General features: G+C 57.2%; 1 protein-coding gene across 2 annotated transcripts in view; it reads left to right on the top strand.

Annotated features, from left to right (window-relative positions):
* KCNQ4 (potassium voltage-gated channel subfamily Q member 4) overlaps window positions 1-15,945 on the top strand; it is a 56,106-nt gene extending 40,161 nt beyond the window's left edge. The window contains exons 9-14 of one of the 2 annotated variants that reach the window (XM_047789548.1): window positions 1,437-1,598; window positions 8,255-8,475; window positions 9,363-9,462; window positions 10,011-10,142; window positions 12,760-12,889; window positions 13,765-15,945. In XM_047789548.1, coding sequence (XP_047645504.1) covers window positions 1,437-1,598; window positions 8,255-8,475; window positions 9,363-9,462; window positions 10,011-10,142; window positions 12,760-12,889; window positions 13,765-13,977 — 958 coding nt within the window. In that variant the 3' untranslated portion in view covers window positions 13,978-15,945. The remainder of the gene's footprint in view (window positions 1-1,436; window positions 1,599-8,254; window positions 8,476-9,362; window positions 9,463-10,010; window positions 10,143-12,759; window positions 12,890-13,764) is intronic. The other variant, XM_047789549.1, reaches the window with a different exon arrangement.
* The last annotated feature ends 11,569 nt before the right edge of the window (window positions 15,946-27,514 follow it).

Genomic DNA, 27,514 nt, shown 5'->3' with positions numbered 1-27,514 from the left:
TCAGCGTCTCTGCCGGCGCCTTTTCTGCCTCATTAGCCTCCAAGAGCAGCTGTTGCGCAATCCCAGTCACCCCCACACCTGGCTGCCCCCCTCCCTGCTCCCCCCCAGCCCCAGGGGCTTCCCAGGGGGAGGAGCAGGAGAGATGGGCCTGGGGAAGGGGGGGGGAGCTCCCAGAACCCCGCTGCTCCCCTCATCTCTCCGCCTGGCAGAGGCAAGCTCCTACCCCAGAGACAGGGGTGGTGGTTAGATTAGAAGGAGCCATTCTTTCTAGAAGGCGTCCTGAGGACTCAAATGTCAGGCCATGGGGGGGTGGGGCAGGGGCTAGTTTGTTAGAAACGCAATGGGCGTGATGGGGAGCAAGATTTGGCGGGGGGTAGTCTTGGGTCCTCTTGGGTAGGGGGGACAGAGCTTGGCTTGGAAATTCTGGGTCCACGGATCTTCCTGCTCCCTGGACCACAGTTTTCTCATCCACACAATGGGCAGGCAAAGAGGCAGGATAGCCTCCTTGGGGAATGGAAACAGGAGATGGCCTGGAGAGTTAAGAAGAAGCTGAGCCCTAAATCTAGCCCCCAAGAGCCCACGGCAAGAGTGACTCCTGCAGGAGAGGGAAGTGGGCTGCCTGTCAAGTTTCCCTCCTCAGCCTCAGTTTCCCCCGAAGGTCCGGTCAGATCTGGAGGGTGAGAGTGTCAGGGCCGGAGTTCCCGTCGTGGCGCAGTGGAAACGAATCCGACTAGGAACCATGAGGTTGCAGGTTCGATCCCTGCCCTTGCTCAGTGGGTTAAGGATCTGGCATTGCCGTGAGCTGTGGTGTAGGTTGCAGACACAGCTCGGATCTGGTGTGGCTGTGGCTGTGGTGTAGGCCAGCAGCTGTTGCCCTGATTGGACCCCTAGCCTGGGAAGCTCCATATGCTGAGGGTTGGGCCCTAAAAAAAAAAAAAAAAAAAAAAGAGATTTCAGGGCTGCCACTGGCCACCGGGTGGGCACAGCTCCATGTCCAGGCGCTCAGCTTGCTGAGCAGAGAGTGGGCTGGACCTGAGCCCTCACCTGCCCTCTTGGAAGGGTGCCCTCAAGCTGGGCCCATCCTGCACAATCATACTTAGCATCCTCCTTTTTCTCAGCCACACCTGCAGCATATGGAAGTTCCCTGGGCCAGGGATGGACCCAAGCCACGGCATGGCAATGCTGGATCCTTAACCTGCTGAGCCACCGGGGAACTCCCATACTTGGCATCCTGGAGGGTTTCCCAGGAACCGGGTGTAGAAAGAGAGAGAGGAAGGCTAGTTTCCCACCCTCACCCCTGGCCACTGGGGCACGAGGTATTTGCTGAGCACCTGGAGAGAGGCAGGGCCTGGCAGGGTCTGTCAGGAGCTCAGTGCCCTCGAGTGAGGGGGCGATGCCAGGGCCCTGCCTGCTGCTGACGGCGCCCTCTCCTGCAGAGAGCTGGCCCTCTTGTTTGAGCACGTGCAACGGGCCCGCAACGGGGGCCTGCGGCCCCTGGAGGTGCGGCGGGCGCCGGTACCTGATGGAGCGCCCTCCCGTTACCCGCCCGTTGCCACCTGCCATCGGCCGGGCAGCGCCTCCTTCTGCCCTGGGGAAAGGTAGGGGCCCCGTGGGGCTGCCACCTCCTTGCTTCTCCTCCTCCTCTTCCATTCTCTGTCTCATCCTCTCTCAGACCTGCCTCCAGCCACTACGTGGGTGTCTGGGCCTGTTCTGGGGCCTCCCAGACCTTGTCCTGAGGCCTGGGCCGTTGGCCTCGGCTGGCCTGACAGGTGCAGACTGAGGGTCTCTCTGGAGAGGCCGGAGTTGACTCGCCGTTTTGTCGCCGGGGGCTCCGGGGCTCTGAGCGGGGGCGGGTCCACACCAGCCTCTCCCATCGCCTCCTTCATTCACCCTGTTGTCCTCTTTCTTTCTGCTTCCACGTCCTCCTCACTCTTCCATCCCTGCACCCCATCCCTCCCGGGAAGCTGGAGAGAGGAGGAGGCCGCTGGCCACAGGTGCTTACGGCTCAGGTAATCGTGGGCACCGTCCTGGGGTGTGAGGGCAGGGACTCCCCGACCCCAGCATGTTCCTCTGGACCCACCTCTTGGGAACCAGCTGCCGGCTGGAAAGAGAGCTCTGCCTAAGAACTGCCGCAGGGCCCGTGTCAACTCAGCCAATGACGAATGCTCTTGTCTTGTGCAACCCTGTCTACAGCTTTGCTAATCCCAGAGGGCTCTTCTGGGATTCTCCCACAATGCCTTTCTTCCTCACGGAAGGACATTTTGCTGGCCCGGCAGTCTCTTTCTCTTAATCTACCTCTCCTGGAGGTTTTGCATCACGAAAGATGAACAAAGAACGAACGGTGCTTTACCCCCACACAAATGTCGGCAAATACTGGGATCTCAGGCATATTTGGATCAGGGAAACCCACTAACCCACAATCTGGGAAAGTGGCTGCTCCTACAGATGGATAGCTTTGAGGTCCAGGCTTCAGCCTCCCTCTCAGTCATCCCTTTGCTTTGTCTCGTCTTTCCATGTCATCCCTGAATCAGCCAGGGGAACATCTGGGCCTTGAGCCTCAGGTGTGATTCTGAGCCCTGGGCCCAGAACAAGGGAAGGCAGAACAGGTGAGCCACTCTGGGGTCAGAAGGATTAGGTGCAGTGAAAGCTTGCCTCTGCCACCTGATGCTGTGTGTCCTTGAGAAAGTCATCAAGCCACTCTGGACCCCTGGGTTCTGGGCAGAAAATCAGGAATGTTTAGGTTGATCAAGGCCTCTGGGTTCTCCGGCTTCCTGGGCTGAAAAGGCCTGGGGAATGGGGGTTCCTGGGGAGTTCCAGGAAAGGAATTCTGCTCCCAGAGGATGCTGGGAGCAGAATTCCTTTCCTGGTCTCTGCGAGGCGCTTTTGGCCGGTGGCTGAGCAGGACGTAAGCAGAGAGGTGGAGCCCATCCAGGTCTCTGCAGGGGGGGGAAGCATGATTGGCAAGGCCAGGCTGGGAGCTCCCTGGAAGAGGGTTCGAGGCGCAGCCCCACTGTGTTCCCTGTCACTGCCTGAATGTCCTAGAGGGTCTCCTCGTCCCCATCCCGCCGTGGCTCACAGGTAGAAACTCAAAAGTTCTGGTGTTTGAGCCACTCTGCCCAGGACGCGAGTCAGGGCTCTTTCACCTTCAGTTCATGCTGGTCTCACTTTGCCTGAGTAGGAAGGTTCTGGGGAAGACCTAGACCCCAGCACCTAAGCCACCCCTACAGCTGCTCTGGGTCTCGGGGGCCCCCCAGGGCCTGGGAACAGATGACGGCTGGGGCTTGGCCATCACGAGCTCCCAGCCTTGTGTCCGTCTGCCCTGTGGTGTCTGTGTGGCTGGGGCTCATGGTGGGGAGAGTGGAGCGTCCCTTCCTCCCAGGGACCCCAAGGGGCTGAGCTGTGACTTCTGAGAGATCAGGCACCACACGCCAAATGGCCATAGCCTTAATCTTGGCGGTCCAGGCCCTGTGGGGCAGGCGCCCCAGACAGGACCCCCCCCCACCCCATACACACACCCCTGGTTGGCCACACCCTCAGTGGTGCTTGTGGGTGGATCCAGGCTTAACACCTTCCCAGGACCACGAGGAGCAGGGCTTCCTGAGGGATGGCGTTGCCAGAGCCAGCACCTCCTCTCCGTGAGGTTTGGCGATGAGGTGCTAAGACAGCAGCTCCCAGAGTGTGGTCCACTGACTTTCCGCATCGGCATCCTGTGGGCCGTTGTTCAAAGTGCAGAGCTACCGCGACCTCTCCCCGAGCCCAGCGCGGAATGAGCACCTCTGGAGAAAAGAGAGAATTCTGCATTTTTAACGCGCTCGCTCCGCAGGAGATCCTTACGCGGAGCTTGCGAACCTCTGCCTTCTGGGCCTGTGGCCTAGAGGTGGATCTGAGTGTGTGTGTGTCCTTCTCTCCTACCAGCCGCAGGAGGCCGGCCCCATCCTGGCAGCTCCCCACCTTCTGCCCGCCTGCCCCCTTCCCACTAACCTCTCTCTGTTCGTGTCTTGTTCTCAACTTTCCAGCCAGATGTTTAGTAATAAACGGAGTTTCTTTCGGATCCACGCCAGCTGGAGACCGAGGTATCCCCTCACCTGCTCCTCCTGTCCCCACTCTCCTTGCCCTGCTCAGTTCCGGGGCTGGAGAGGGGGTCAGGATGGGCCAAGGACACGTGCATGTGCCTGCCGCCTGCCGTCTGCCTCAGGGCCCTGACGAGCCCCTGGTCTTCCTGGGGAGGCCTCTGCCAGGTCTTGGGTCATGGGCCTGGTGCCCAGTCTGCCAGGAGGGACACCTCCAGGAGCCTTGTGACGAGCTCTGGCTCTGCCTCTGACCCCCTGCGTGGTCTTGGCCGCATCGCTTCCCTTTTCTGGAGCTCAGTTTCCCATCGGTGGACTGGGCAAATTGAACTAGAGGCTCTCCGAGGGTCCTTCCCACTCTGACTTTTGCCGGGCCTTGGGTTTAGCTTCCTGGCTCCCCACTGCTCACCTCGGACCCAGCAGATGCCCGGAGGAGATGGGATTGGCGCCTCCTTCCCGAACTCCAGAGCCCGGTTCTTTTAGCTGCATCGCCCCTGCATTCCGGGGTGCCTGCCCTGGGCCAGGCCTGCACTAGGGACCTGATGGTGAATTAAACACACTGCCTTGAGAGCTGCGGAGAGTCATTGCTCTTCCGCGTGATGAGCACAACCAACAAAGGAGGAAGCGGAGGGACGGGGGCGCTTGGGTCAGGCGGTTCGCCCAGAGGAGGCCCCCAAAGGCGTGGGTGTGAGGAAGGCCCTTCCAGGCCCGGGAGGCGGTGCACACCAGGGGGAGGAGGTGAGAGAGAGCACGGCCGTGGCAGAGAGCAGGCGGCCCAGCGTGGAGGTTGGGAGCTGAGGCTGGGTGCTGAAGAGCCCCGGAGCCCCACGTGAGCTTTGCCCTGCTGGCCCTGCCCGGCAGCTCGGACTCCGGGAGTTTCCCAGAGTGCCTCGGGGCCATGTGGATGAGGGTAGAGGGCTTGCGGAGGTGATGGTGACACAGTTCCCGGCCGTCCTACCGAGAAGCAGTGTTTCTTAGAGTCGTGGGTTCTGGATCTGAAGCTGGTGACGGGACCTTGGGCACAAGCCCTGGGTGCCTTCTTTTCCTTGGATGTGAAGTGCTGGTGAGAACAGGCTCGGCCTCCGCTCAGACTGTGCGCAGCGCAGAGCAAGTGCTGTAGAAATGCCTGCCTCATGCTATTTGCCAGGTTATAGTGCCTCTGGGTCAGATCTGCCCCTTTGCAGGAGTCCGTCGGCTGCGTGGGCGTGGTGGGCAGGAAGGGCAAGGCGAGGGCGCAGAGGCCAGCGAGGCAGCTCCTCCCAGTCCTGGAGAGAGGGGCCCTGTGCCACGCTGGAAGGGGCAGGCTGCCTCCATTCCTCCATGAGCTTGGCCTTTGGCGGGCAGGTGGAGACCTTAAAGAAATCCCTGTGGAAGCGAGGGCGGGGTTGGGTCCAGCAGGGCCGGCGGAGGGCAGCCTGGGCCCGGAGCCCACCCTCCCCGACCGGGCAGCCCCAGGCAAGCCCACACATCCGTCACCCAGGGACCCCGAGACCTCAACATCTGTTTCTCCTTGCCATCTGGGATGGGACATTTCTTTGCTGTTGGGCCTTGTCACATGCCTTGTTCAGCATGTTCAGCTGCCTTCCTGACCTCTACCTGGATGCTAGGGTTAGGGTTAGGGTTACAGCTAAAAATGGGTGGCAGCTAAGAATGTATCCAGCCACATGTCCCCTCGTGAGTAAAACAGCCCCCAACTGAGGATCCCTGCCTGAGACCTCATCCTGGTGGCTTGTCCCAGAGGAGGAACAGTCTCTGAAGTCAGAGAAAGCCGGGCTCCAGGCTTGTTCCATCCGCAGGGGCTCTGTGACCTTGGAAGCTGTGTCACCCCCTTTCACACCTATAAAATGGGGGAGGGACTTCAGAACCTGTCACCCGGAGTGGCTGAGCTGAAAGGGCTCAGGCCGTCAGTCTGGACCTTGTGTGTTCCGAGGAGTCTGGCAGGGAGGAGGCGCTCTTTGGGTCCCCTGTGGGCCAGGTTTCCTTCCCTTTTCTTTGAGCTTTTAGGCTCTGGAGAGGCTGATGTGAGCCATTTTCTGGGCCCTGCCCAAGGAGCTGGGACCCAGGGCCGCTCCTGGGAAAACAGTGCCCCCTTGCCTTGAAGAGGAGCCCGGGGGTCTCTGGCTGGCTAGAAAGTTACAGACCCCCCCCCGCTAACCGGGCTGGAAGCTCCTTCAACCCTCACGGAATCAGAGCTGGAGAAGGACCCTTCGAGACCTCTAGGGCAAGCCCCCAGACCCCCTTCCTTCGTAAGTCCTGCCGAGTGCAAGCGCAGTCTTGTTTGCACACTTCCCGTGACGGGGAGGTCACCCCCTTCTCCTCGAACCCCATTGGAGAGACGTGCCAGGCCCCCCCTGGCTGAGTGTCAGGGCCGTCTCCACCCCTTCTCTTCCTCTGCCCCTTGGCGGAGTGCAGGATGGAAGGAGGGGTTGCACGGGCCGGGTGGGGGCGGGGGGTGCTTGCCAGCATGAGGAGAGCTTGAAGGGACAGCTGTGCAGAGGAAAGTTTGGGAGAGCGACCTCAAACTTTGGGTGGAAACTTTGGGCTGTGCTGAGGGGACCCTGGGCCAGCAAACGGCTGGATTGCGGGGCCGCCCTGTCCTTCCCTCTTCGTGCATCCTCCGGGCCCGCATCCTTGACCCATAACCTCGCCCCTCTGGGCAGAGGTCCTACCCCTAAGGATGGCCCCACGTCCCGGTTTGAAGGCCCTTCCAAGGGTGCACCTGGTCTCGAGATGCTCCTCTCATGCCAGCGCCTTGGCTCTGTACCCCGTCCGCCATGCCCAGGGCATGGAGGACCCTGCCTCCCACTCAGCCCCTGCAGCCAGAATCTGCCCTCTGCTCCAGCCTTGATCCGAAAGTCCCTGAGACGAGGTGACACAATGTCCTCCTCCAACCCTCCCCCAGCTCAGAATTCCCCCAAGACCGGCTGGTGCTCTCCTGAGCCAGGGTCCTGGACATGTGGGGTGGAAGGGCCCCAGACCTGTCCGAAGGGGGCCGCTGAAGTGGCAAGTCACAGCAGGGAGGCGACGGTGACACCCCAGGGCATAGGGTGGGGATGTTTGCATAGGTCCTGTTCGGACAGTGACAACAGGGTCCTTGAACTTCTTGGACACAGAGTTACTCTACCAGGGCCTGTCCTGGGGAACCTGAGGCCTCCCCTCATCTGTCTTCCTCCAAGATTTGGGGGACGCGTGGGGGTGTGGGGAGGGACGGCTGGGTGCACACACAGACGTGCGCATATGTGTTCACGTGCACACAGGCGTGTAGGTGCTGTTGAGCGCAGACTCAGGAGGTGGCGGCGGGTCACATGGGCAGGATGTCAGCGCTCAGGCAGGAGAGACTGCTGAAATTCAGGTGAAAGACCCTCACTGGAATGTCTGGGCATGGCCTGGGCAGACATGCGGGCCCCACGCTAGGCCTGCAGGCCAAGACCGCCAGCAGGCCAGTACACTGCACACCTCCAGGGGCACGGTTTATACCGAAGTCGGCGTGATGGAGACCTTTTGGAATTTTGCAGTGCACTGCCTGTACAACTGTACCAGGTCCTCAAGCTCTGACATGACCAGTGTGGGGTCAGATAGCTCCAGCAGCGGGCAAAGGAGGAAGGTAGAAATTGACATGTGTACACACATGCCAGCATAGCGCACGCGCGCGCGCGTGCACACACACACACACACACACACACACACACACACACATGCCTCACCTCCACACAGCCTGCCCCTGTGTACAGGAAGGAGCTGGGGGCCTGCCTCAGTGGGCATGGCCAGCTGAGCGTTTCCATCCCATAGCAACATGTCCGCCTGAAGGGGTCACCACCTCCACCCTCCCACCCACCCGTCCTCCCAGGCCCAGCTCCCCTGTCCTCCTGTCTGTCTCTGACACCCTTCTTGGGTTTCTGTCAGTCCTTCCACTCTGACATCTGTCTCTTGTGCACCCCTTATCTGTCTGGGCAACGAGGGGTGAGAGGTGGGGGTGGGGAGGGGAGTTGTTCAGACTGACCCTGGGTCAGCGTCTCTAGGAGTCAGGGTCCCCCTCACCACACCCTCGTCCCATCCCAGGAAGTCTCCCGTTGGTGGAGAATCAGCCCCGGTAGCCACCCCTAAGTCCTAAGTCAGCTGTGTCCCCCGACACGTACCCCCAACTCCAGCTAACTCTGCTCTCTCCCCGACCCGACCTGCCCTGCCAGCAGCCGGATGGGCATCAAAGACCGCATTCGCATGGGCAGCTCCCAGCGGCGGACGGGCCCCTCCAAGCAGCACCTGGCACCTCCGCCGATGCCCGCTTCCCCGAGCAGCGAGCAGGTGGGGGAGGCCAGCAGCCCCACCAAGGTGCAGAAGAGCTGGAGCTTCAACGACCGCACCCGCTTCCGGGCCTCTCTGAGACTCAAACCCCGCACCTCCGCTGAGGGTGAGCCCCGGTGGGTGGGGGGCCAGGACCTGCTGAGGGTGGCGGGAGGGGACGGAGTCTGAGCTGGGGTGGAAACACTTGGTTCTGGTGGTCCCAGCTCTGCGACACCAGTCTTCTGGTCTGTAAAATGGGCGTCATGATAGCGGCTTCGCTGGGCTTCAGACTGAGAAACATGGAGCCTAGACAGGGCGTCTGGTGGTTAAGAGCACAAGCTTTGGAGCCGGGCTGTCTGGGTTTGAATCCTGGCTTTGTCGCTTATTTGGGGCGGGTATCCTCATCTCCCGGGCCTTGTTCTCCGCATCTATAAAATGGGGACAATAACCGCATTGACCTCATGGGCTTGTTGTGAGGATTAAATGAGGTTATCCACAGAAGGAGAAGGGGAGCGTTTGGGAGGGTAGTAAGTGCTCAAGAAAAGCTGGCAGCATTAGGAGTGCCCACTGTGACTCAGCAGTAACAAACCCGACTAGTATCCGTGAGGATGCAGGTTCGATCCCTGGCCTTGATTCCCTCTTGGCTGAAAGATTAGACTCTGTGATTCTGTGCAGAGGCCTCGGGCCCCTTGTCTCTGGGGCTCACTAACCTGTGCAGTGGGACCAGCGAGCCCTCCTCCAGGGCTGAGTGCAGTTCGGCCTGGGCCAGACCGGATGTGCCCCAAGCAGCTCCTGCTCACCAGCCACCAGGCAGGTGTATACACAGGGCAGACGGGCACGCAGGAGGGAGTTTTCTCCCCCTGGGTGGGGCAGCCAGGGAGGCAGGAGCCCGGTCTGCTTTGTGTCCCCAGGAAGGGCTCCTTCTCCCTCTCTGTGCCTCTGAGGGCCGTGGTAGAGGGTGGGAGCTGCCCCTTCTGCTGCCGTCATAAGGGCCCCCCACACCCGACGTTGCAGAGGGCCCCTCAGAGGAAGCGGCGGAGGAGAAGAGCTACCAGAGTGAGCTCACGGTGGACGAGGTTATGCCTGCTGTGAAGACGGTCATCCGCTCCGTCAGGTGAGACCGAGGCTCGGGGCTGGGCCACCCACTGCTGCTCCCCACCTGGGGGCTGTCCTCATGGCTGGGCCCGGCCTAGCTGCCTGCATGCCAGCTGCTGCCTGCCTGGCACCCTTGGCAGCGCTGGCTGGCGGAGACCCTGGAGAATGGACGGGGTGGGCAGGAGACCTGTGGCTCCCTGCAGGGTTTGCGCAGACTCATCACCTCTGGAGGACTGGCCTGGGGGGCGGTGGGCAACTGCCAATCCCGCAGTGTCCTCTCTGCTTCTCTCCCTGCTTCTCTCTAGCCTTATGTCAGGCTCCCTTCCCGCTATGCCTCTCTCCCTAGCTCTGTATCAGCATCTTCCCGTCTCTCCCTGGGGCTCTTGTCTTACCCGCGATCTCCTTAGGTCTGTGTCTCTGTCTCTGCCCAGGGGGCTGGGCAGGACCTGGTGGATGGGCATGGAGGCTAGAGGTCCAGCAGTGGCTGTTTGGGGTGGACAAGGTAACGAAGGGCAGAGAGGGAGCTGGCAAAGAACCCCAGTCCTCTGAGACCCCCTCCCCCGACAGGATCCTCAAGTTCCTGGTGGCCAAAAGGAAATTCAAGGAGACGCTGCGACCTTACGACGTGAAGGACGTCATTGAGCAGTACTCAGCAGGGCACCTGGACATGCTGGGCCGGATCAAGAGCCTGCAGGCTCGGTGCGTGCGCCGGGCCCCCTCCTGGGGCGGGGGCGGGGGGGGCGAGGGCTCCGCGGCCCCCGCTCCCCCGCGCGAGGTCTGCTCGAGCCCTTCCGCTGGCGCCCGGACGGAGCGCCCCCTACGGGCCGCTGCGGGAGCTGGAGGTGCTTCTGCAGCGCGGGGCTGCCAGTCACCGCGTCTGTTATTGAAGCCAAAGGAACACCCAGGTTCGGGTCCTCTGTGCAGATCCTATGGACCTGCTCAGCCTCGGGGACGTCTTCGCGTGACTGCTTCCTTGTCCTAAAAGAACAGGCCTAAAATAATCAGGGGCCTCCCGTCTCCTAAGGGAACAGGCAACTTGCCCTCAGTGCTGCTTCAGCGCTTGCCTCTGGAGTCTTCCAGGGCCTCTTCTCTCCACCCAGGGTATAGAAGAGTCTCACACCAAGACCCCAGTCACCCACGCCTTGCACTTAGCCTGCACTTAGCCTGCATTCTCACTGCCCATTGATTTGTTCTCTCAAGAAATTGTCACTGGGCATTTATTTGGTACTTGCCAGACCCAAGGTGCTGGGGCGGAAGGCGGGAGTGTGATGGCAGGAAAGCAAAACGGAGTCCCTGCCCTCATGGAGCGTTCATTCCAGTGGAAAGAGAACAGATGACAGGAGAACTAGACTATGTCAGATAATGATAAAGGCTAAGGAGAAAAATAAGGGTTAGGATGTTGGGGTTTGCGATTTTAAATAGGTGAGAAGCTGACATCTGAGAAATGGAAAGTGAGGCAAATGGTCCCATGGTTTTTTTAAATAGTTTCTAGGACTTCCTGTGGCACAGTGGGCTAAGGATCTGGTGTTGTCACTGCGCTGGCTTGAGTCTCTGCTGTGGCCCAAGTTCAGTCTCAGTCCAGGAACTTCTATATGTCACGGGCGAGGCCAAAAAAAAAAAAAAAAAAGTTTCCAGAGGGAACAGCAAGTACAAAGGCTTTGAGGACTTTGAGATGGTCAGGTGTGCCTGGGGTGATGTTTTAGGGACAGCAAGGAACTCGTTCCTGTTTGGCGTGAGAGAAGCAGGAGATGAGGTTAGAAAGCCAAAGGCACTTAGACTACATAAAGCCCTGCAGGCCGCTGCAGAGAGGCTGGCATTCATCCAGAGTCAGATGTGAACATTGGAGGGCTTTGAACAAAGGGCTGACAAGATCCATTTTATGTATATTTTGCTTTTTAGGGCTGCACCTGCGGCATATGGAGGTTCCCAGGCTAGGGGTCCATTTGGAGTTGTAGCTACCCACCTACACGACAGCCACAGCAACCCCGGATCTGAGGCACATCTGTGACCTACACCACAGCTCACAGCAGCGCTGGATCCTTAACCCACTGAACAAGGCCAGGGATCGAACCTGCGTCCTCATGGATACTAGTTGGGATCGTTGTGGCTGAGCCACAACAGAACTCCCAAGTTATATTTTAAAAAGATCACCCTAAGTGCTGTATCTAGAATGGCCCATACGGAGCTAGGGTGAAAGTGGAGAGACCAGTGAGGGGGCTACTTCCAACATCCAGGCAAGGTGCTGGGGTGGCAGCAGTTGAGGTGGGGAGAAATGGTCAGATTCTAGATCTCTTCTGAAGGGACCGCTCATAGGGTTTTCTACTGGGGTGTAAGAGCAAACGAAAAAGTGAATCAAGGATAAAGCCAAGATTTTGGGCTTGAGCCGGAGGGAAAAGATGCTGTTTATTCACAGGGGGATGTCGATAAGTGGAGCAAGTTTCCATCAGGAAAGCTGGGCTGTGTTGGGTTTGTGACGCCCATCAGGCATCTAAATGGAGTGTTGATCGGGCAGAGGGATGCGGAGTTTGGGGGAGAGGTATGGTCTGGAAATATAGATTTGGTGTCAACAGTGTGTAGAGGATCTGAAACTCTGGAAATGACATTACTTAGTGAGTGAGAGTAAACAGAAAAAAGAGGTCCCAGGAGCGGGCCTTGGGTCCTGCAGTGTTTAAAGGTTGTGGAGATCAAGGCGGAACCAGTCAAGGAGACAGAGAAGCAGAGGTCAGTGGGGTAGGAGGAGGACTGGGAGAGGGTGACGTTTGGGAATCCAAATGAAGAAAGCGCAGCGGGAAGGGCTGATCAGATGTGCCCCGCACAGCTCATAGGTCACAAGTATAATGGAGGGTGACAGGGATCCTTGACCACAGTTTTGGTGAAATGGTGGGAATGAAAACCTGACTGGAGAGGTTTTAGAGAGAAAGGAAGGAGAGAAATGGGACGTGGAGGGTAGGGATAACACTTTCAAGAGTTTTACTGTAAAGTGGAGCAGAAAAACAAGGTGGAACCAGCTCCAGCCTTGTCCCCTTGTAACTCACATGCCCACTTGTGTCTCTCCCTCCCCCTTTTCTGCCTCTCTTCCCTTTGTCATGCTTGGGTGTGATGCCTTTGCTCGCCAGGTGGGAAAACCCTCAGAGCAGCAGCCAGGTACCTGCATTTAATGAGGTCCCCATTTGGCAGAGTAAGCGGGTCCCCTCCCTCAGATTGCCTGTTCCCTGCAGTGCAAGAAGTCTCCCCTTTCAGCAAGCAACCTCGAAATCTTGTAGGATAGAAGGGGGCGGGCAGGGTCCCCGCCTTTGACAGTTCCCTTTCCTCACAGGGTGGACCAGATTGTGGGCCGGGGTCCCGGGGACCGGAAGGCCAGGGAGAAGAGCGACAAAGGGCCCTCCGACATGGAGGCGGTGGATGAAATCAGTATGATGGGACGCGTGGTCAAGGTGGAGAAGCAGGTGAGTGTGGGAGGGAGTGGCGCTCGTGTGGCAGAGCTAGTTGTTGGCCGAGAAGCTCTGGAAGGCCCCAGGGTCAAGCCCAAGGGGAGGGTGCCCTTCTCAGAGCCGCAGCCCAGAGGCATCTGCCCCGCAGATAAGCCCCGCTTCCCAGTAAGCCCGTCCACTCCTGCTAACCTACCCCAGTAAACCCCACCCTCTCCAACCAAGCCCCGCTCGAGGTCTCAGAAAAGCCCGTCTAAATCCCATCTACTTCAGGAGTTCCCGTCGTGGCGCAGTGGTTAACGAATCCGACTAGGAACCATGAGGTTGCGGGTCCCTGCCCTTGCTCGCCGGGTTAATAATCCGGCGTTGCTGTGAGCTGTGGTGTAGGTTGCAGACGCGGCTCGGATCCTGCGTTGCTGTGGCTGTGGTGTAGGCCAGCGGCTACAGCTCCGATTCGACCCCTAGCCTGGGAAGAACCTCCACATGCCGTGGGAGCGGCCCAAAGAAATAGCAAAAAAGACCCAAAAATAAATAAATAAATAAATAAATAAATAAATCCCATCTACTTCGTTGAACCCCGCCCCAGTTGTCCCCATCACCCGCACCGTTCCAATCCAACACAACTAAATTCCGTTCGGAGTTGGGGTCGGAGGGAGTAAATCCCTGGTTCCCGGCTTCGTCCCTCCCGCGAAACGCCCTCGGGCTTTTCCGTAGCACCTCCCGCGGGAGGAGCCGCATCGCCCACTCGCAGTCCTTCCCCGACAAGCCCCGCCTCCTCGTCACTCTCGTTCCACCCACTTCGGCGCTCTGCCCAAGCCCCGCCCCGCCATCGCCCCGCCCAGTCCCACGGCCAGTCCCGGCCAAGCCCCGCCTCCAGCCCGCCCCGCCCCCAGGTGCAGTCCATCGAGCACAAGCTGGACCTGCTGCTGGGCTTCTACTCGCGCTGCCTGCGCCCTGGCACTTCGGCCAGCCTGGGCGCCGTGCAAGTGCCGCTCTTCGACCCGGACACCACCTCCGACTACCACAGCCCCGTGGACCACGAGGACCTCTCCGTCTCCGCACAGACGCTCAGCATCTCCCGCTCCGTCAGCACCAACATGGACTGAGGCGCTTCTCGGGGGCGGGGAAGCACACGGCCAGCCCCGGGGCCTGCCGCTCGGACCCGCCCTCTGAGGCCTCTGGACTCCTCTCTTACTTGAACTCGCTCCCTCGTGGGAGAGAGGCCACACGCAGTGTTGAGCTGCCTGGGTGGGCGAGATCCCCTATGTGGGTGCCAGCGACCCACCCCACCTCAGGAGCCTGAGATGCCAGGCCGCACGGAGGGCAGCAGCGGCGCTGTCCCGCGGCCTCTAGGCCCCGCAGTGCCCCGCCTGTTCCATCAAGGCCTGACATGGCCTGCCTGGCAGGGGCACTACCCCGGGAGTGGGAGCAAGGCGCTGGGGCCCTGGGCCCTGACCCCGCTTCCAGCTATGCAAGGTGAGGTCTTTGGCCCGCCCTTCACCCTTCGGACAGAGCAGGGAAGCCCTCCCGCCAAGTCCCTGCCCCTCTTGGGGGCGGGCCCAAGGTGCCCACACAGGTACCCACAAGCACAGGACCCTGCCCCAAGGCAGGTGGGCACCATATATGCAAACTATGTTAAATATGCAACTTTGGGGACCCCCATGGGGTCTCTCTGCCCCTCTCCCGCTGGGAGAAGGGGCCCCAGCAGTAGCTGGTCTCAGGCTGCTTGGCCATGACCCCATCCGCGTTCTTTGGCTTATCACCCCCTCCCCTTCCAGCATGGGGCCTGCGTCCCCCTCGCCTCCCCAGGGGCAGTGCCTGGGCCTTTCTTCCCATTCGCAGGTGTCCTCTCCCAGGGGCTCCCTCTTCCTGGCAGAGGTTCCCCCTCCTCTGACCCTAGACACCCCGGCAGCACAGGTCTCTGTACTCTCCCACCCCACGGACCATGTCCCCCCGGTCACACAAACATGTCCCTCCAGGCATGCAGGAAGTCCCTCACACTCACACGGACACACACAATCACTCACACTTGGAGACTTGAGCACAGAGCCCCTCAGCCTCTCCTGGGCCTTGGCCGCTGATGCCAGTGGACTGGCCTTGCAGGGCGAGGTCAGCTACGAGGAGCCCCCCACACCATCCGGGTAGGAGAGGGAGCTCGGATGGGACCCCAGGTGTCTCCAGGCCCCAGCCCAGAACTTTACCAGCTCTCCTTTCTCGAGAAGATCGACTCCTCCCGGGTCCAGGAGCCCTAACTGCTGCCTCTGCCTGCCCCTGAGGGCCCTGCTGGGCGTCCCCACAGCACAACTCAGGCCTAGGCCTCTGGGGCCTGGACAACACTGGAAAGACCGCAGACCCTTCCCCAGAGTGGTTGGCGGGCCTGCTTCTCTCCAGGCTTGCCCTCTCCCCAGTCACTCCAACTAACAACCAGAGAGAATCATAATGCACCCCGCAAGTCCCGCTTGTCAGGCACCACCTGCGCGCATGGCGCTCACATGCACTCTTTCCCTCCTCCCACACCCCGCTCTGCACTTCAGTTGGCGGCCCCCTGACCACAGAAGCCCCCGTCCACTCCAGGCCCCCAGCACCTCTTCGGCCTCCCTACGCCTCTGTCGCTCTTCTGCAAAGCCAAGGCAGGTGGCCGGAGGGGGATGGGTAGTGGACCAAGGGCCACCCTTTGTGGGGTGCCAGGGAATAAGGGACTCAGGCCCAGCTGCCTGCATCTCATGATTGGGGACCTGCATGCACCCGTGCCAGGGCTGGGGTTGGATCTTGCTCAGCCCCACGGTGCCCAGCCTCTGCCTCCACATGCCCTCTGCATGTGACCATCATGCCCTGGATGGAGCCTGTCCTGGCTCACGTCACCTGCACCGCACTGTCCCCCGAGAGCCACGCCTCCGCCCCCGAGGGACAGAGCTGTGGAGAGGGCGGGGATGGGATCATCCTGTGACCAAAGGACCCTTGGCAGAAGCCCTCCCCCTTCTAGGACCCAGGCTTCCCACCCGGTTCTCGGATATGCAAGTACCTCACTTTGTTAACTTATTAACTTATTGATTTCATTAAAGTTTTCAGTAGGAGGCGGTTGGTCTTGGCTCTTCAGTGCCCATGGACTGGGGCCCTTGGTCTGGGGGTGGGGACGAGGAGATATGGATGAGTCAGGACTCGTTTGGTTGTAAGCAGCAGAAATGCAGCCTGATATGCCTTAAGCCAAAAAAAGCAAAGCTCCTGTGGCGGCTGACTGGGTTAAGAACCCGACTAGTAGCCATGAGGATGTGGGTTCAACCCCTGGCCTCGCTCAATGAGTTAAGGATCTGGTCTTTGCTGCAAGCTGTGGCGTAGGTCAAAGATGTGGCTCGGTTATGGGGCTGCTGTGGCTGTGGCATAGGCCAGCAGCTGCAGCTCCCATATGACCGCTAATCTGGGAACTTCCATATGCTGCAAGAGAGTCTGTAAAAAAAGAAAAGGGAAAAAGGAGGGAAAGAAAGAAAGAAAAGAAATGTACTGGCCCAGATAACTAAAGAGTCCAGGGGATAGATGAGGCTTCATGCATAGCTAGTTCTGGGTGCTGCAGTGTGTCAGGGGTCTCTGTCTTGGTCTCAGACCTCCACTTGGGCAGGCTGGCTCTCGTGATGCCCCGGCACTTCCAAGCTTCCTTTCTTTTGTCCTGTTACCCCAGTGGAAGTGCGTACCAGGTTCCTAATGGTTTGTATCAGTCAGGTTCCAGAGTCAGGAAGACAGAAACGACACTATAGGTTTTTCTTTTCTTTTTTTCTTTTTGTGGCCGTGCCTGCGGCACATGGACATCAAATTGGAGCTGCAGCTGCCAGCCTACGCCACAGCACCCTCACAGACACTGTGTCAGGCTCTTAACCCCTGAGCCACTAGGTTTTTCAGCACAGAGAATTTAGGAGTTTACTGGTGGTCTGGTGGTTAAGAACTCAGTGTTGTAACTGCTATGGCGCTGTGACTCAGGTTTGATTTCCTGGCCCACAAACTTTTGCATGCCGTGGGCACAGCCAAAAAAAAAAAAAAAAGGAACAGAGAAGACCATAGAGAATTTACTGGAGGGAACGGGTCCCACCAATGTAAGTGGGATGAAAAAGAACAGACAGAACGGGATAAATGAGAGGAAACCACTGCAGGAAGCAGCTCCCACGTCGAGTGCTGCAGCAGTAGAGTGAAGAGGTTGGGGCCAGCAGAACCCATGGGCTTAAACCCCAAAGCGCTAGGGCTCAGAGGTCTGGAGATGGGGCGCCGTCTGCTGGTCCTCATACCTCCTGGGAGCCACAGTGAACCTTGTCTGGGAGCAACTGCAGCTACCAGGCCCCTGCTGATGAGGTTAGCAACAAAAGAAGGAAAATCTCCACTCGTCTCGCCTCCAGTCTTGCCCCTGGCCCCTCGCTGTCAGAGCCGGCTGACCGAGGCGACGTGGTTTGCAGAGTCCCAGCTCCAGTTTCACAGAGCAAAGGACAGAAGGCTGCCTCTGGAACTAAAAGACAACAGCTTCGTAACTGACACTGTCCACCCCTTTGGACACCCAGGGTCAATTCGGATCAATCCACACACGTTTGAAGTTCCATCTAGCAACCGTAGCTTCTGCCTAATAAGCTGAAGCTAGCCTACATCGAATGAAGACACTCCAAGCCCCCTCCCGGAAGTGAGGAAGACGAGATGTCCCCTCGTCCAACAGATGTATCCTGCTCTGGGGGTTAGTCACCGAATCCGTGACTCTAAGTCATTACTCTAAGTCAGTCACGGTTGCACCTGTGACAAGAAGATAGACTGTAAAGTTAGCAATCGCTTACGTCTTTAAGTAAAATAATGAAGGAGTTCCCGTCATGGCGCAGCGGAAACGAATCCGACTAGGAACCATGAGGTTGCGGGTTCGATCCCTGGCCTTGCTCAGTGGGTTAAGGATCGGACTTTGCTGCAAGCTGCAGCGTAGGTCGAAGATGTGACTCAGTTCTGGGGCTGCTGTGGCTGTGGTGTAGGCTGGCGGCAACAGCTCTGATTAGGCCCCTTGCCTGGGAACCTCCATATAGGTGCGGCCCTCAAAAGACAAAAGACAAATAATAATAATAATAATGAAGGAAAAAGAGGAGAGAAAAATCACTTAATATCACCCCCCAAGCCCCCAGCAGACACCAAGCAGGGAAGAACATAAGCGTAGCTGTGTAGACCTTCTGGTAACCGGTCACAAGGCCATAGGTTTTTTTTTTTTTTTTTGGCTGCCTCGCGGTATATGGAATTCCCGGGCCAGGGATCGTATCTGAGCCACAGGAGCAATCTAAGCTGAGGCTGCGTCGGCACTGGATCCCTAACCCACAGTGCAGACCAGGGATTGACCCTGCTTCCCAGGATGCCACTGACCCCAATGTGCCACAGTGAGAACTCCCACAATGCCACAGTTGATAGATAGACGGTAGCGATTCCCGGATAGATATACTCAATTGAGTGAATGTTTTTCTTTGCATATTATACGTATGTCACTAATTGAGTGGCTACATATATGTGTGTGTGTGTGTGTCCCTTCTCCCCACCGTCCTGTGTCCCTTTGCCCACAGATAGGACCTCAGCTAGTTGCAGTTTGCTGCGTGGTAGAGTGACTCCACTAATCGTTCCAGGAGCATCAGTGGTCCTGCCCAGTTCGGGTGTCGTGGCTTTTTGTTAACTTGTGTGCATGGGAAAGGGGACCCTTGAGGATCCCCCAGGTCGCAGACGTAGCCCTCCTTGCTCTTGGCTGTAGAGGCCTCCCAGTCAGGCAGCCAGTACCTCTCCTCTTTCGTTGCCTGTGGTCTGAGGGGCACGAGAAGCCCAAACAGCCGAGTGGAGGTTTTAGCTTCAAAGGCGATGAAAACTGTGTGGCTTTCCTTCCCCTGAGAACTCAGGTCTCCAAACTGGCAGAGGCCAGCGCTGCAGGGACGTGAAGCAAAATTTTCCTGAGTGGGTGCGGTAGCCTGAGTCATGACCAGCCAAAGATGCCAGGTCCGCATCTCTGGAATTTGGAAAATGTCACCTTAAAAGGAAAAAGGATTTTTGCAGACTTGATTAGGTGAAGGACCTTGACATGGGGACCCGGGGCCCTAGACCCCATTGCCAGTGTCCCTTTAAGAAACAGGCAGGAGGAGAGCTCACACACGGAAGAGGAGGAGGAACTGTGAAGACAGAAGCAGAGATTGGAGTAATGGGGCCCGAAGGAACGCCAACGGCCACCCAGCTGGAGGAGTCAAGGCACAGGTTCCTCCCTAGAGTTTTAGGAGGAGTGCAGCGCTGCTGGTACCTCGATTTAGGCTCAGTGAGGCTGATGCGGAACTCCTGGCCTCCAGAACTCTAGGAGAACAAATTCTGTTAAGTCACCAAGTATGTAGCAATTTGTTGTGGCAACCACAGTGAACTAATACTGGCGGCTAGAGAGATGCCACGCCACCTACCTTCCTTTGATTCCTGGAGCCTTAAATGCCGGCTGTCAATGAGGATGCGGCGTTCCCATTGTGGCTCAGCGGAAATGAATCTGATTAGTATCCACGAGGACACGGGTTCGATCCCTGACCTCACTCAGTGGGTTAAGGATCCAGCATTGCTGTGAGCTGTGGTGTAGATCGCAGACGAGGCTCGGATCCTGTGTTGCTGTGACTGCGGCTTACGGCTCCCATTCGACCCCTAGCCTGGGAGCCTCCATATGTCGAGGGTGTGGCCCTTAAAAAAAAGCAAAAAAAAAAAAAAATGAGGATGAACCACTGCCCCCTCTGTGCCAGAAAGGACCCAGTGGGAGCGACCTGGCACCAAGTGGCTCAATGCTAGAGGGACTTTGCAGAGAGGCCAACCTACACTAAGGATGTGCCGTCATCTGGTTACCCAGAGCTCCTTGGCCATGGATGCTCTTTGGTGAGATTTGTATTCGGAATAGAAATTAATCGCACTTGGTGCCCATTTCTTTTCTTTTTAGGGCCGTACCTGTGGCATACGGAAGTTCCCCGACTAGGGGTCAAATCAGAGTTGCAGCTGCTGGCCTACGCCAGAGCCACAGCAACCCCATCTGTGACCTACACTGCAGCTTGCAGCAACGCTGGATCCTTAACCCACTGAGCAAGGCCAGGGATCGAACTGGCATCCTCCGAGGATGCGAGTTGGATTCTTAACCTGCGGAGCCACAATGGGAACGTCTCTGTGCCCTTTTCTGAAGGTCCCTCTAAATACCTCTTCCCAAGTCTTCCCTGTCAGCTGTCCTCCCACTCTGTGCTTCCTGAGTCCCCGACCGCCCCGTCAAACCGGGAGCCACTGCCCAGAAGCCAGTGTAAGTCCACACTCCTCACCATTGTGCGCGCCCTCTCTCTCTCTCTCTCTCTTTTTGCTTTTTAGGACTGCACCCAAGGCATATGGAAGTTCCCAGGCTAGGGGTCCAACTGGAGCTACAGCTGCCGGCCGACACTACAGCCACAGCAACACAGGATCGGAGCCTCGTCTGTGACCTACACCACAGCTCACGGCAATGCCGGATCCTTAACCCACTGAGTGAGGCCAGGGATCGAACCTGCATCCTCATGCATCCAGTCGGCTTCATTAACCTCTGAGCCACAAAGGGAACGCCCTCCTTATCATTCTCAGTCCAGGCAAAGTGGGCAACCCAGTGTCCTGAAGGATGCCTTGGATTTTCCCAGGCATGGGGACAGGGATGGCGAATGTTCCGGCTAGAAGCCACAGCATGGGTCAAGGTCCAGTGGCACCAGAAAGTGTGGTAGATGCATGGAGAAGCAAGGGACCCCTGGCTGGGCCCGGAGAGCAAAGGAGCGACTGCTGTAAGATGGGGCTTTAGAAAGAGGCAGGAGTCAAGATTTATGAGATCCACGAATCTTTCCAAAGAGGCAGGGCTTACCAGTGAGGACAATGGGGAGTCAGCCCAAGATTTAGGAGTTCCCTGGTGGCTCAGTGGGTTGGGGATCTGGTGAAGTCACTGCCGTAGCTCTGGTTGCTGCTATGGCAGGGCTTTGACCCCTGGCCTGGGAATTTCTGCATGCAGCCAGCACAGCTGGGGAAAAAAAAATCTTGACCCAGGATCAAATCAGGGTAGACTTGCCCTTTGGAATATTTTCTTTGGAGGATGGAAGACGGATTTGAGGGAGCAAGCCTGGGTGCAGGGAGACCAGCTAGGAGATGCTGCAGTAACCTGAGCAGGAGATGCTGGTAACCTAGACCCGTCCCACGGCGTTTCACTAATTGAGCAAATGCGTGTGAAGCGCCTGCTGTATGTCAGAGCCTGGCTCAGCACAACGTACAGGAGGATCAGATGCAGGAGACCCAGTTATGGCCCTGAGGTCATCCAGCCCCCGGGGAAAACAGATGCACCATTATCCAAAGCACGCGCCACTCTTTAGCTGCTAAGTTTGTCCGACTCAGCAAGGAGGGTTTGCAGGTGGCTACGGGAGTCCCCAAACTGTCAACAAATATGGCCTTGACAGCAGGTATGATTTTAGCTTGGTGTGTCACTTATCTATTGCCACGTGACAGCTCACCCGACACCTTAGCAGCGTAAAACAACAGCGGTTTTACTTTGTCTTGATTCTGCGGGTCAGCAGTTTGGGCTGCTCTCAAATTCTGAGCGGTTCTGCTGCTCTCACCTGGAATCGCTGGTGTGGTTGCACTCCTCCGGCCTCTTGGCTGGGACTGGTTCTGCTGAGGTGACCTCACCCACGTGTCGGGTTTGGTGCTGGCTGTCATGCATGGGCAGGATGGCCCGTCTCTGCTCTGTGGGGCTTTTCACCCTCCAGAAGGTTTGACTGGGCTTCTTCACATGGCAAGGGGGCCAGAGCAGACATGATGTGGCCTCTTGAGGCCATGGCTCGGAAGCTGTACCGAGCAGCCTGGGACTGCCGTGCAGCAAGGGCTCAGCTCTCCGGGATCTGGGGGGCTCGGCTTCTGCTATAGTTCTTACAGTCTTGCAAACCAAAGACAACCATGCAGCGTATTTCCCAACATGAGCACTTGTCTCTCCTCTGCCGTCATCCCAGCCCCTGCACAAGGCCGGGCGCAGAGGGACTAAGAAATGCTGTTTGGCAGGAAAGGAAGGAAGCAGGGCCTCCTGGGAGTGGCCGTCCCCACATGAGCGAACCCCCTACCCCCACTCCCCACTCCAGAGTCCTCCTGGTTCCTGTTATGTGTCCCCTCGGCCACAAGGCGTCAGTAACGGCTTGGCTTGGTGTGGCAGCGCCAGTCTGGAGCTCAAAAGAAGGCTGGGCTTTGGGGACCAAGAAAACTCACCATGAAGGCCCCTGAACTAGTGGGTCTGGGAGAGAGAGGGAGGGAGGAAAGACGGTGGGGGGCGGGGAGAGAGAAGGAGAGAGAGCGCGAGAAGGGCAGAGGAAGCACAGAGCCTCGTGGGGACGCCAGGACGTGCCTCAGAGAGCAAGGGGCTGTGATCTCGCCCTTTGCGCGTTTGTTGTACAAGCACTTGTTCCATCTACTTTGTGCCAAGCACTGTTCCAGGCGCCAAGGTCAAAGCGACGCTCTCAAACTCACAAAGTCCCTGCTCAAGCGGAGTAGACAGTAGATTACTGTCTAGACAGAAAATAAACAAAAACCAAGATAATTTCAGAGTGATAAGTGCTTTGAAGAAAACTAAATGGAAATAGTATAGTGACAGCATTGGGGGGAGCACATTTTGGGGCGTGCAGGCAGGGAAGCTCAAGGTGGAAGCAAAAGCCTTCGGGAAAAGTCAGAGCTGCCAAGGCTCCCAGGAGCTGGGCTCGTGCAAAGATGCATTTTGCAGATGGGGAACCGAGGCCCAGCAAGCCAGGGCAGGGCTCAGAACGGAGCCCTCGTCTCTTGACCTCTATGCTTGTCCTTGGGGGGCGTTCCTCTCAGGTCCTTAACCTGCTCATGTGTCATTTCTCAGGGGAAGGAGCAGGTGGGGGGCGGGGGAAGTGCTCTCAGAATGTGAGGGTCAAACAGGGACCAGCGGAGAGAGACACTGCTGAAAGTCTCAAGTGCAGAAAACGCAAAACCACGTTATCACGGTAAAAATGTCCCACAGTTTCGATTTCCTCTGTGATACAGCCTCAATGCTTTTTGAAAATACATTAGACAGCAAATTCTTTTCCACGTTTTGGTTGTGAGGCTTCTCCTTTGCCTCTTGGAGGGGGATGATCCTGGGAAAGTCATTTCCTCTCTCGGTAAGTCTCGGTTCTCCCATTTGCGAAATCCAAACCCAGCTTTCTCGACTGCAAAGCCACTGCTGCGACAGTCCTTTTAAGACCACACAGCCTCCAGCCCCAGGACGCATCGGGTCTGGATTCCCTCCCTCACGTCCTGACCCTGTCCCCACTGCCACCCCTGCCCTGAATCTGCCCACGAGACCAGCAGACATGACCACCCTCCTTTAGAGACTCCCAGTGACCCCAGAGGTAGTTCGCCAGCCAGGAAGCAGGACCTGCTCAAGGTCACGCAGCCCATAAGCCAGAGCCAGGATTTAAACCCAAAGGTCCATTCAGTTTCCTCTGCTCAAGGCTCTCATTCAAGACGGTGAAAGCCACCTCTCCCCCACCAACACCCGCCCCGCATCCCAAAGCTTTGTTTTTGGAAACGAAGGTTTATTTCCTTGGAAAAAGAAAAAAAAAAAAAGGGTATTTCTATGCCCTGTGTTGGTTCAGGTGTTCGCACTTGGTATGGTGCTGCCACCTCCCGAGTAAAGGGGGTACTGCACCCCATCGCGAGCCGACACCGTCTGGGTCAAACCCAGCGATAACACCCAGAGAATAAGCCCCAGATGTGGGCAGCCTGACCCACGAAAACACTAAGATTCGAGAGATGACTTAAGCCACAGTCCTTCACGATCCCTCTACCTCTTTCCCACCTCCCGCTGACTCCCTGCAGCCTGCTGCTGGCCGCTCCACTCCCCTGAAGCTGCTCTGCCAAAGTCAGTTTTCACTTCCGTGTTGATAAATCCAACAGCCTCTTCTCAGCCTTCACTTCACCTGGCTTTTCAGCAGCATTAGGCACTGATGACCACACCGCCTCCGGGAAACGTCACCCGGCTCTCAGGACATCTCTGCGCATATTCTCCTCCTTCTTCCCAGCTGCTCCTTCTCGGGCTCCATCCCTCCCTTCTCTTAAATGTCGGTGTTCTCCCCCTGGATCCTTTCTTCTGTGACTCTGCATCATGGTACCTATGGCAACCACGGATATGCCAGTAACTCAAAATGGGCTGATTCTCAGCCCAGACCTCACTCCCAAGCTTGGCCCATTTACCTGGCCTGCCTCCACCTGGACATCGACCCAGGATGACCCCGTGTGTCTGTCCTGGTCTTATCCTACTCTCCCCTGCCTGCTCCTCCTCCTGGGTCCCACCTCAGGAAAGACCCACCCTGCCCTCCAGCCACACTGCTGGGAATCATCTCTGGCTCCTTGCTTCTCTGTAGCCTCCACTTCAACAGGCCATTATTAGGCCTGCAGGTCCTCCCCGACATCCAAGCCCACTTCTTCCTTGGTGGGAGGACCTCTGAACTCTACTCAGATGCAAAGTAAATTCTACTCAAGTCACATCCAAAATAAAGCCCACATGGCTGATGCTAACTTGTAAGTGCGTGTGGGCGACTCCCAGGATGTACCTTTTTTCTTCTCTCTTCTCCTTCTTCCTGGCTGGAATGTTGATGCTGTGGCTGGGGCAGCCTTTTTGGACCATGAGGCCTGACTCATGAGTGACAAAGCAGGAAGGCAGAGAAGCCTGGAGGTTGACACTACGAAGACGACGCCAGCCCAGGACCACCTCCCGAGTTTGTTTCATTTAAGCATCTGTCATTCTCTCACTCAAAGCCACACACTTAACCCTAAATAAGTCAGGTATAGCCTTGGTCCGGCGAGAGTGCTTGCTCCCACCAGATGCTGTGGTCCACGCTTTTCACATCATATCTCCCCGAAGGCTTCTGGCTTTACCACCTCTCCCTTTTGGCCCCCTTGCCCCCTCTTGTCCTAGGGCCCTTTTCTCTACCTGGATTGGTGTGGCAACCTTCTCAGTATTCTCTGTTTTTCTAATGTGTCCCTCTCAAGTCCAGCCAAGATCTTTCCAAAGCACAAATCTTACTCTGTCCATAAAAATCCATGGCTCCCCGTCACCAACAGGATCAAGGTCAAGCTCCCCAGCCTGCCGCTCAAAGGTTATCCTTCTTCGACCTTGGCCTTCTTCCAGTATATCCCTTGCCCCTCTGAGCATTCCGCCTACATGCTAACCCACCGGACTCATTGCCAACCGACCCTATTCACTCGTGTCACTTGGCCATTGCCCGCACTGCCACCCCCCTGGAATCTCTTTCATGTGCTCGTGTCCAAGTTCTCCCTGTCCACTCTGCTGTATGAGCACCTAGCACCCTACAAACTTTGGTGAGTGTTTTCACAACAGCAACCTGAAAGTCCCATTATTATTATTATTGTTTTATATTTATTATTATTTTGCTTTTTTAGGGCCACACCTGCAGCACATGGAAGTTCCCAGGCTAGGATCCTAATCGGAGCTGTAGCTGTTGGCCTACACCACAGCTCACGGCAACGCCGGATCCTTAACTCACTGAGTGGGGGCAGGGCTGGAACCCGCATCCTTGTGGATCCCAGTTGGGCTCGTTACCGCTGAGCCACACGGGAACTTCCTGAAAGTCCCGTTATTTTTCCCTTTTTACAGATAAGAAAACAGACTCAAAGAAGGGAGGTGAGTTACTCGGGGCACCGTCACCATGGTGGTGGACCTCATATCAGCTCAGTTCCCTGTGTATAGGACTCAGGCCTCCAACCTCCCCCTCCACCAAGTGCCCTGGGAGAGAGGACACGAGTTCTAATCCCTAGGGAGCCACTCGCTGTGGAAAAGACTTCTGGCAGCCCATCTTCCGCGGTGACTGAGTTGGCAATGAGCCCATGGTGGCCAGCTAGGAGCCATATTTCCCAGCCTCCCTTGCAGCTAAGTGTGGCCACGAGAGCAAATTCTTACAAGAGAATCCGAGGGGGAGCAACGGGTGTTTCTGGGTCATCGCGTGTGCTCTCCCTCCTCGCGCCTCCTTCGGGAGAGTGGATGTGGAGGCGTCCGTGACTCAGCTGCTCCTCTACAGACAAAGGCCCAAAGAGAAAGCCAGCTGCCTTCTTGGCTCGTGAGGTTGGGGTCGTGCGAGGCGGGACAACAAGACGGAGGCAACCTGAGTCCGAGGGACTGGGGGGACTAGAAAGAAATATTTGCTACTTTTTAAGCCACTTAAAAAATTTCCCTTTGTTACAGAAGCTGAGCTAACACTATTTCTTACTATGGGCCATCCTTAGGACGTTAAATATTTCAACTCAACAGGCGTTGTTCCCGTCATGGCTCAGTGGTAAAGAACCCAGCTAGTATCCCTGAGGGTGCAGGTTTGATCCCTGGCCTCGCTCAGCGGGTTTAAGGTTCCGGGGTTGCTGTGAGCCTCTGTGTAGGTCACAGACGGGGCTTGGATCTCTGTGGCTGTGGTATCGGCCGGCAGCTACAGCTCCAATTTGGCCCCTAGCCTGGGAACTTCCACGTGCCATGGGAGTGGCCCTAAAAAGCAAAAAAAAAAAAAAAGGAAAAACAACAACGATTAAAAAAAAAAAACAGAAGAAGAGGTGAGAAAAAAATTACTGACATCAATTAAATTAAAAAATTAGAAAAAAATTTTTTTTTGTCTTTTGTCTTTTCAGGGCCGCACCCTTGGCGTATAGAGGTTCCCAGGCTAGTGATCCAATCAGAGCTGCAGCGGCCGGCCTGCCCCACAGCCACAGCAACGCCAGAGCTGGGTCACATCTGTGACCCACACCACAGCTCACGGCAACGCCAGAGCCTTAACCCACGGAGTGAGGCCAGGGATCGAACCTGCAACCTCATGGGTCCTCGTCAGATTTGGTTCCACTGCACCACGACGGGAACTCCAAAAAATTAAAACAATTTAACTCAGCAGATTCCTGGCTGTGCGGTAGTAGGCAAATCACTTCACCTCTGCGAGCCTCTGCTTCCTCGCCTCTGTCACCTGGAATAATAAAGTGTTAAGTTAGGTCACCGAGAGGGTGAGATATCATGGGTCACGGCTGGATGATGTAAGGAGCAGCTCGTGTGGTGAGGGCACTGGCTGCAGATTGAAAGACACAGACTTGAAGAGGAGGCGGAGGAGAAGGAGGAGGAGGAGATGAGGCGTGTTCAGTGAAGGGAGTTACGGGAAGCGAGAACTTTTGGGGATTCCTTACGCCAATGGTCCAGTTTGGTATCATTTCTTTTGAATCGCCTACAGGGGAACAAGCAAACTTACCCAGACTAAATCAAGGCGCGGTGGTTCCCGGAAGGAAATTTGGGGAAACCTTTTCCCAGGAGAAGGGGGACCACGTCCTGAGAGCATCAACAGCCCAGGCCCACTTCTGCCTCGGGGTCTCCCTCTGCGGCGGCAGAGCCCCGTCCTTCTGCCCTTTGCTTGGGATGGGTTCGAAGGCGTTTCTCCCCATCCTGGCCTCTTTCTGGACATGGTTGAAGCTACTGCCGACTGAGGGCCTGTCGTGCTAGTGCTGCAAACAGCAATCGCTCAGGGGACATTTGCCGTGTGCCAGGCGCGGTGCTGAACGCACCAGCCTTCAGTCATTTCATCTGACCAGCCGCTGCGTAGGGACTGGTTCTATTTT

Source organism: Phacochoerus africanus, chromosome 8, assembly GCF_016906955.1.
Source record: "Phacochoerus africanus isolate WHEZ1 chromosome 8, ROS_Pafr_v1, whole genome shotgun sequence".
In the NCBI taxonomy this organism is placed as follows: Eukaryota; Metazoa; Chordata; class Mammalia; order Artiodactyla; family Suidae; genus Phacochoerus; species Phacochoerus africanus.
This window is presented reverse-complemented; position numbering and strand designations above follow the sequence as displayed.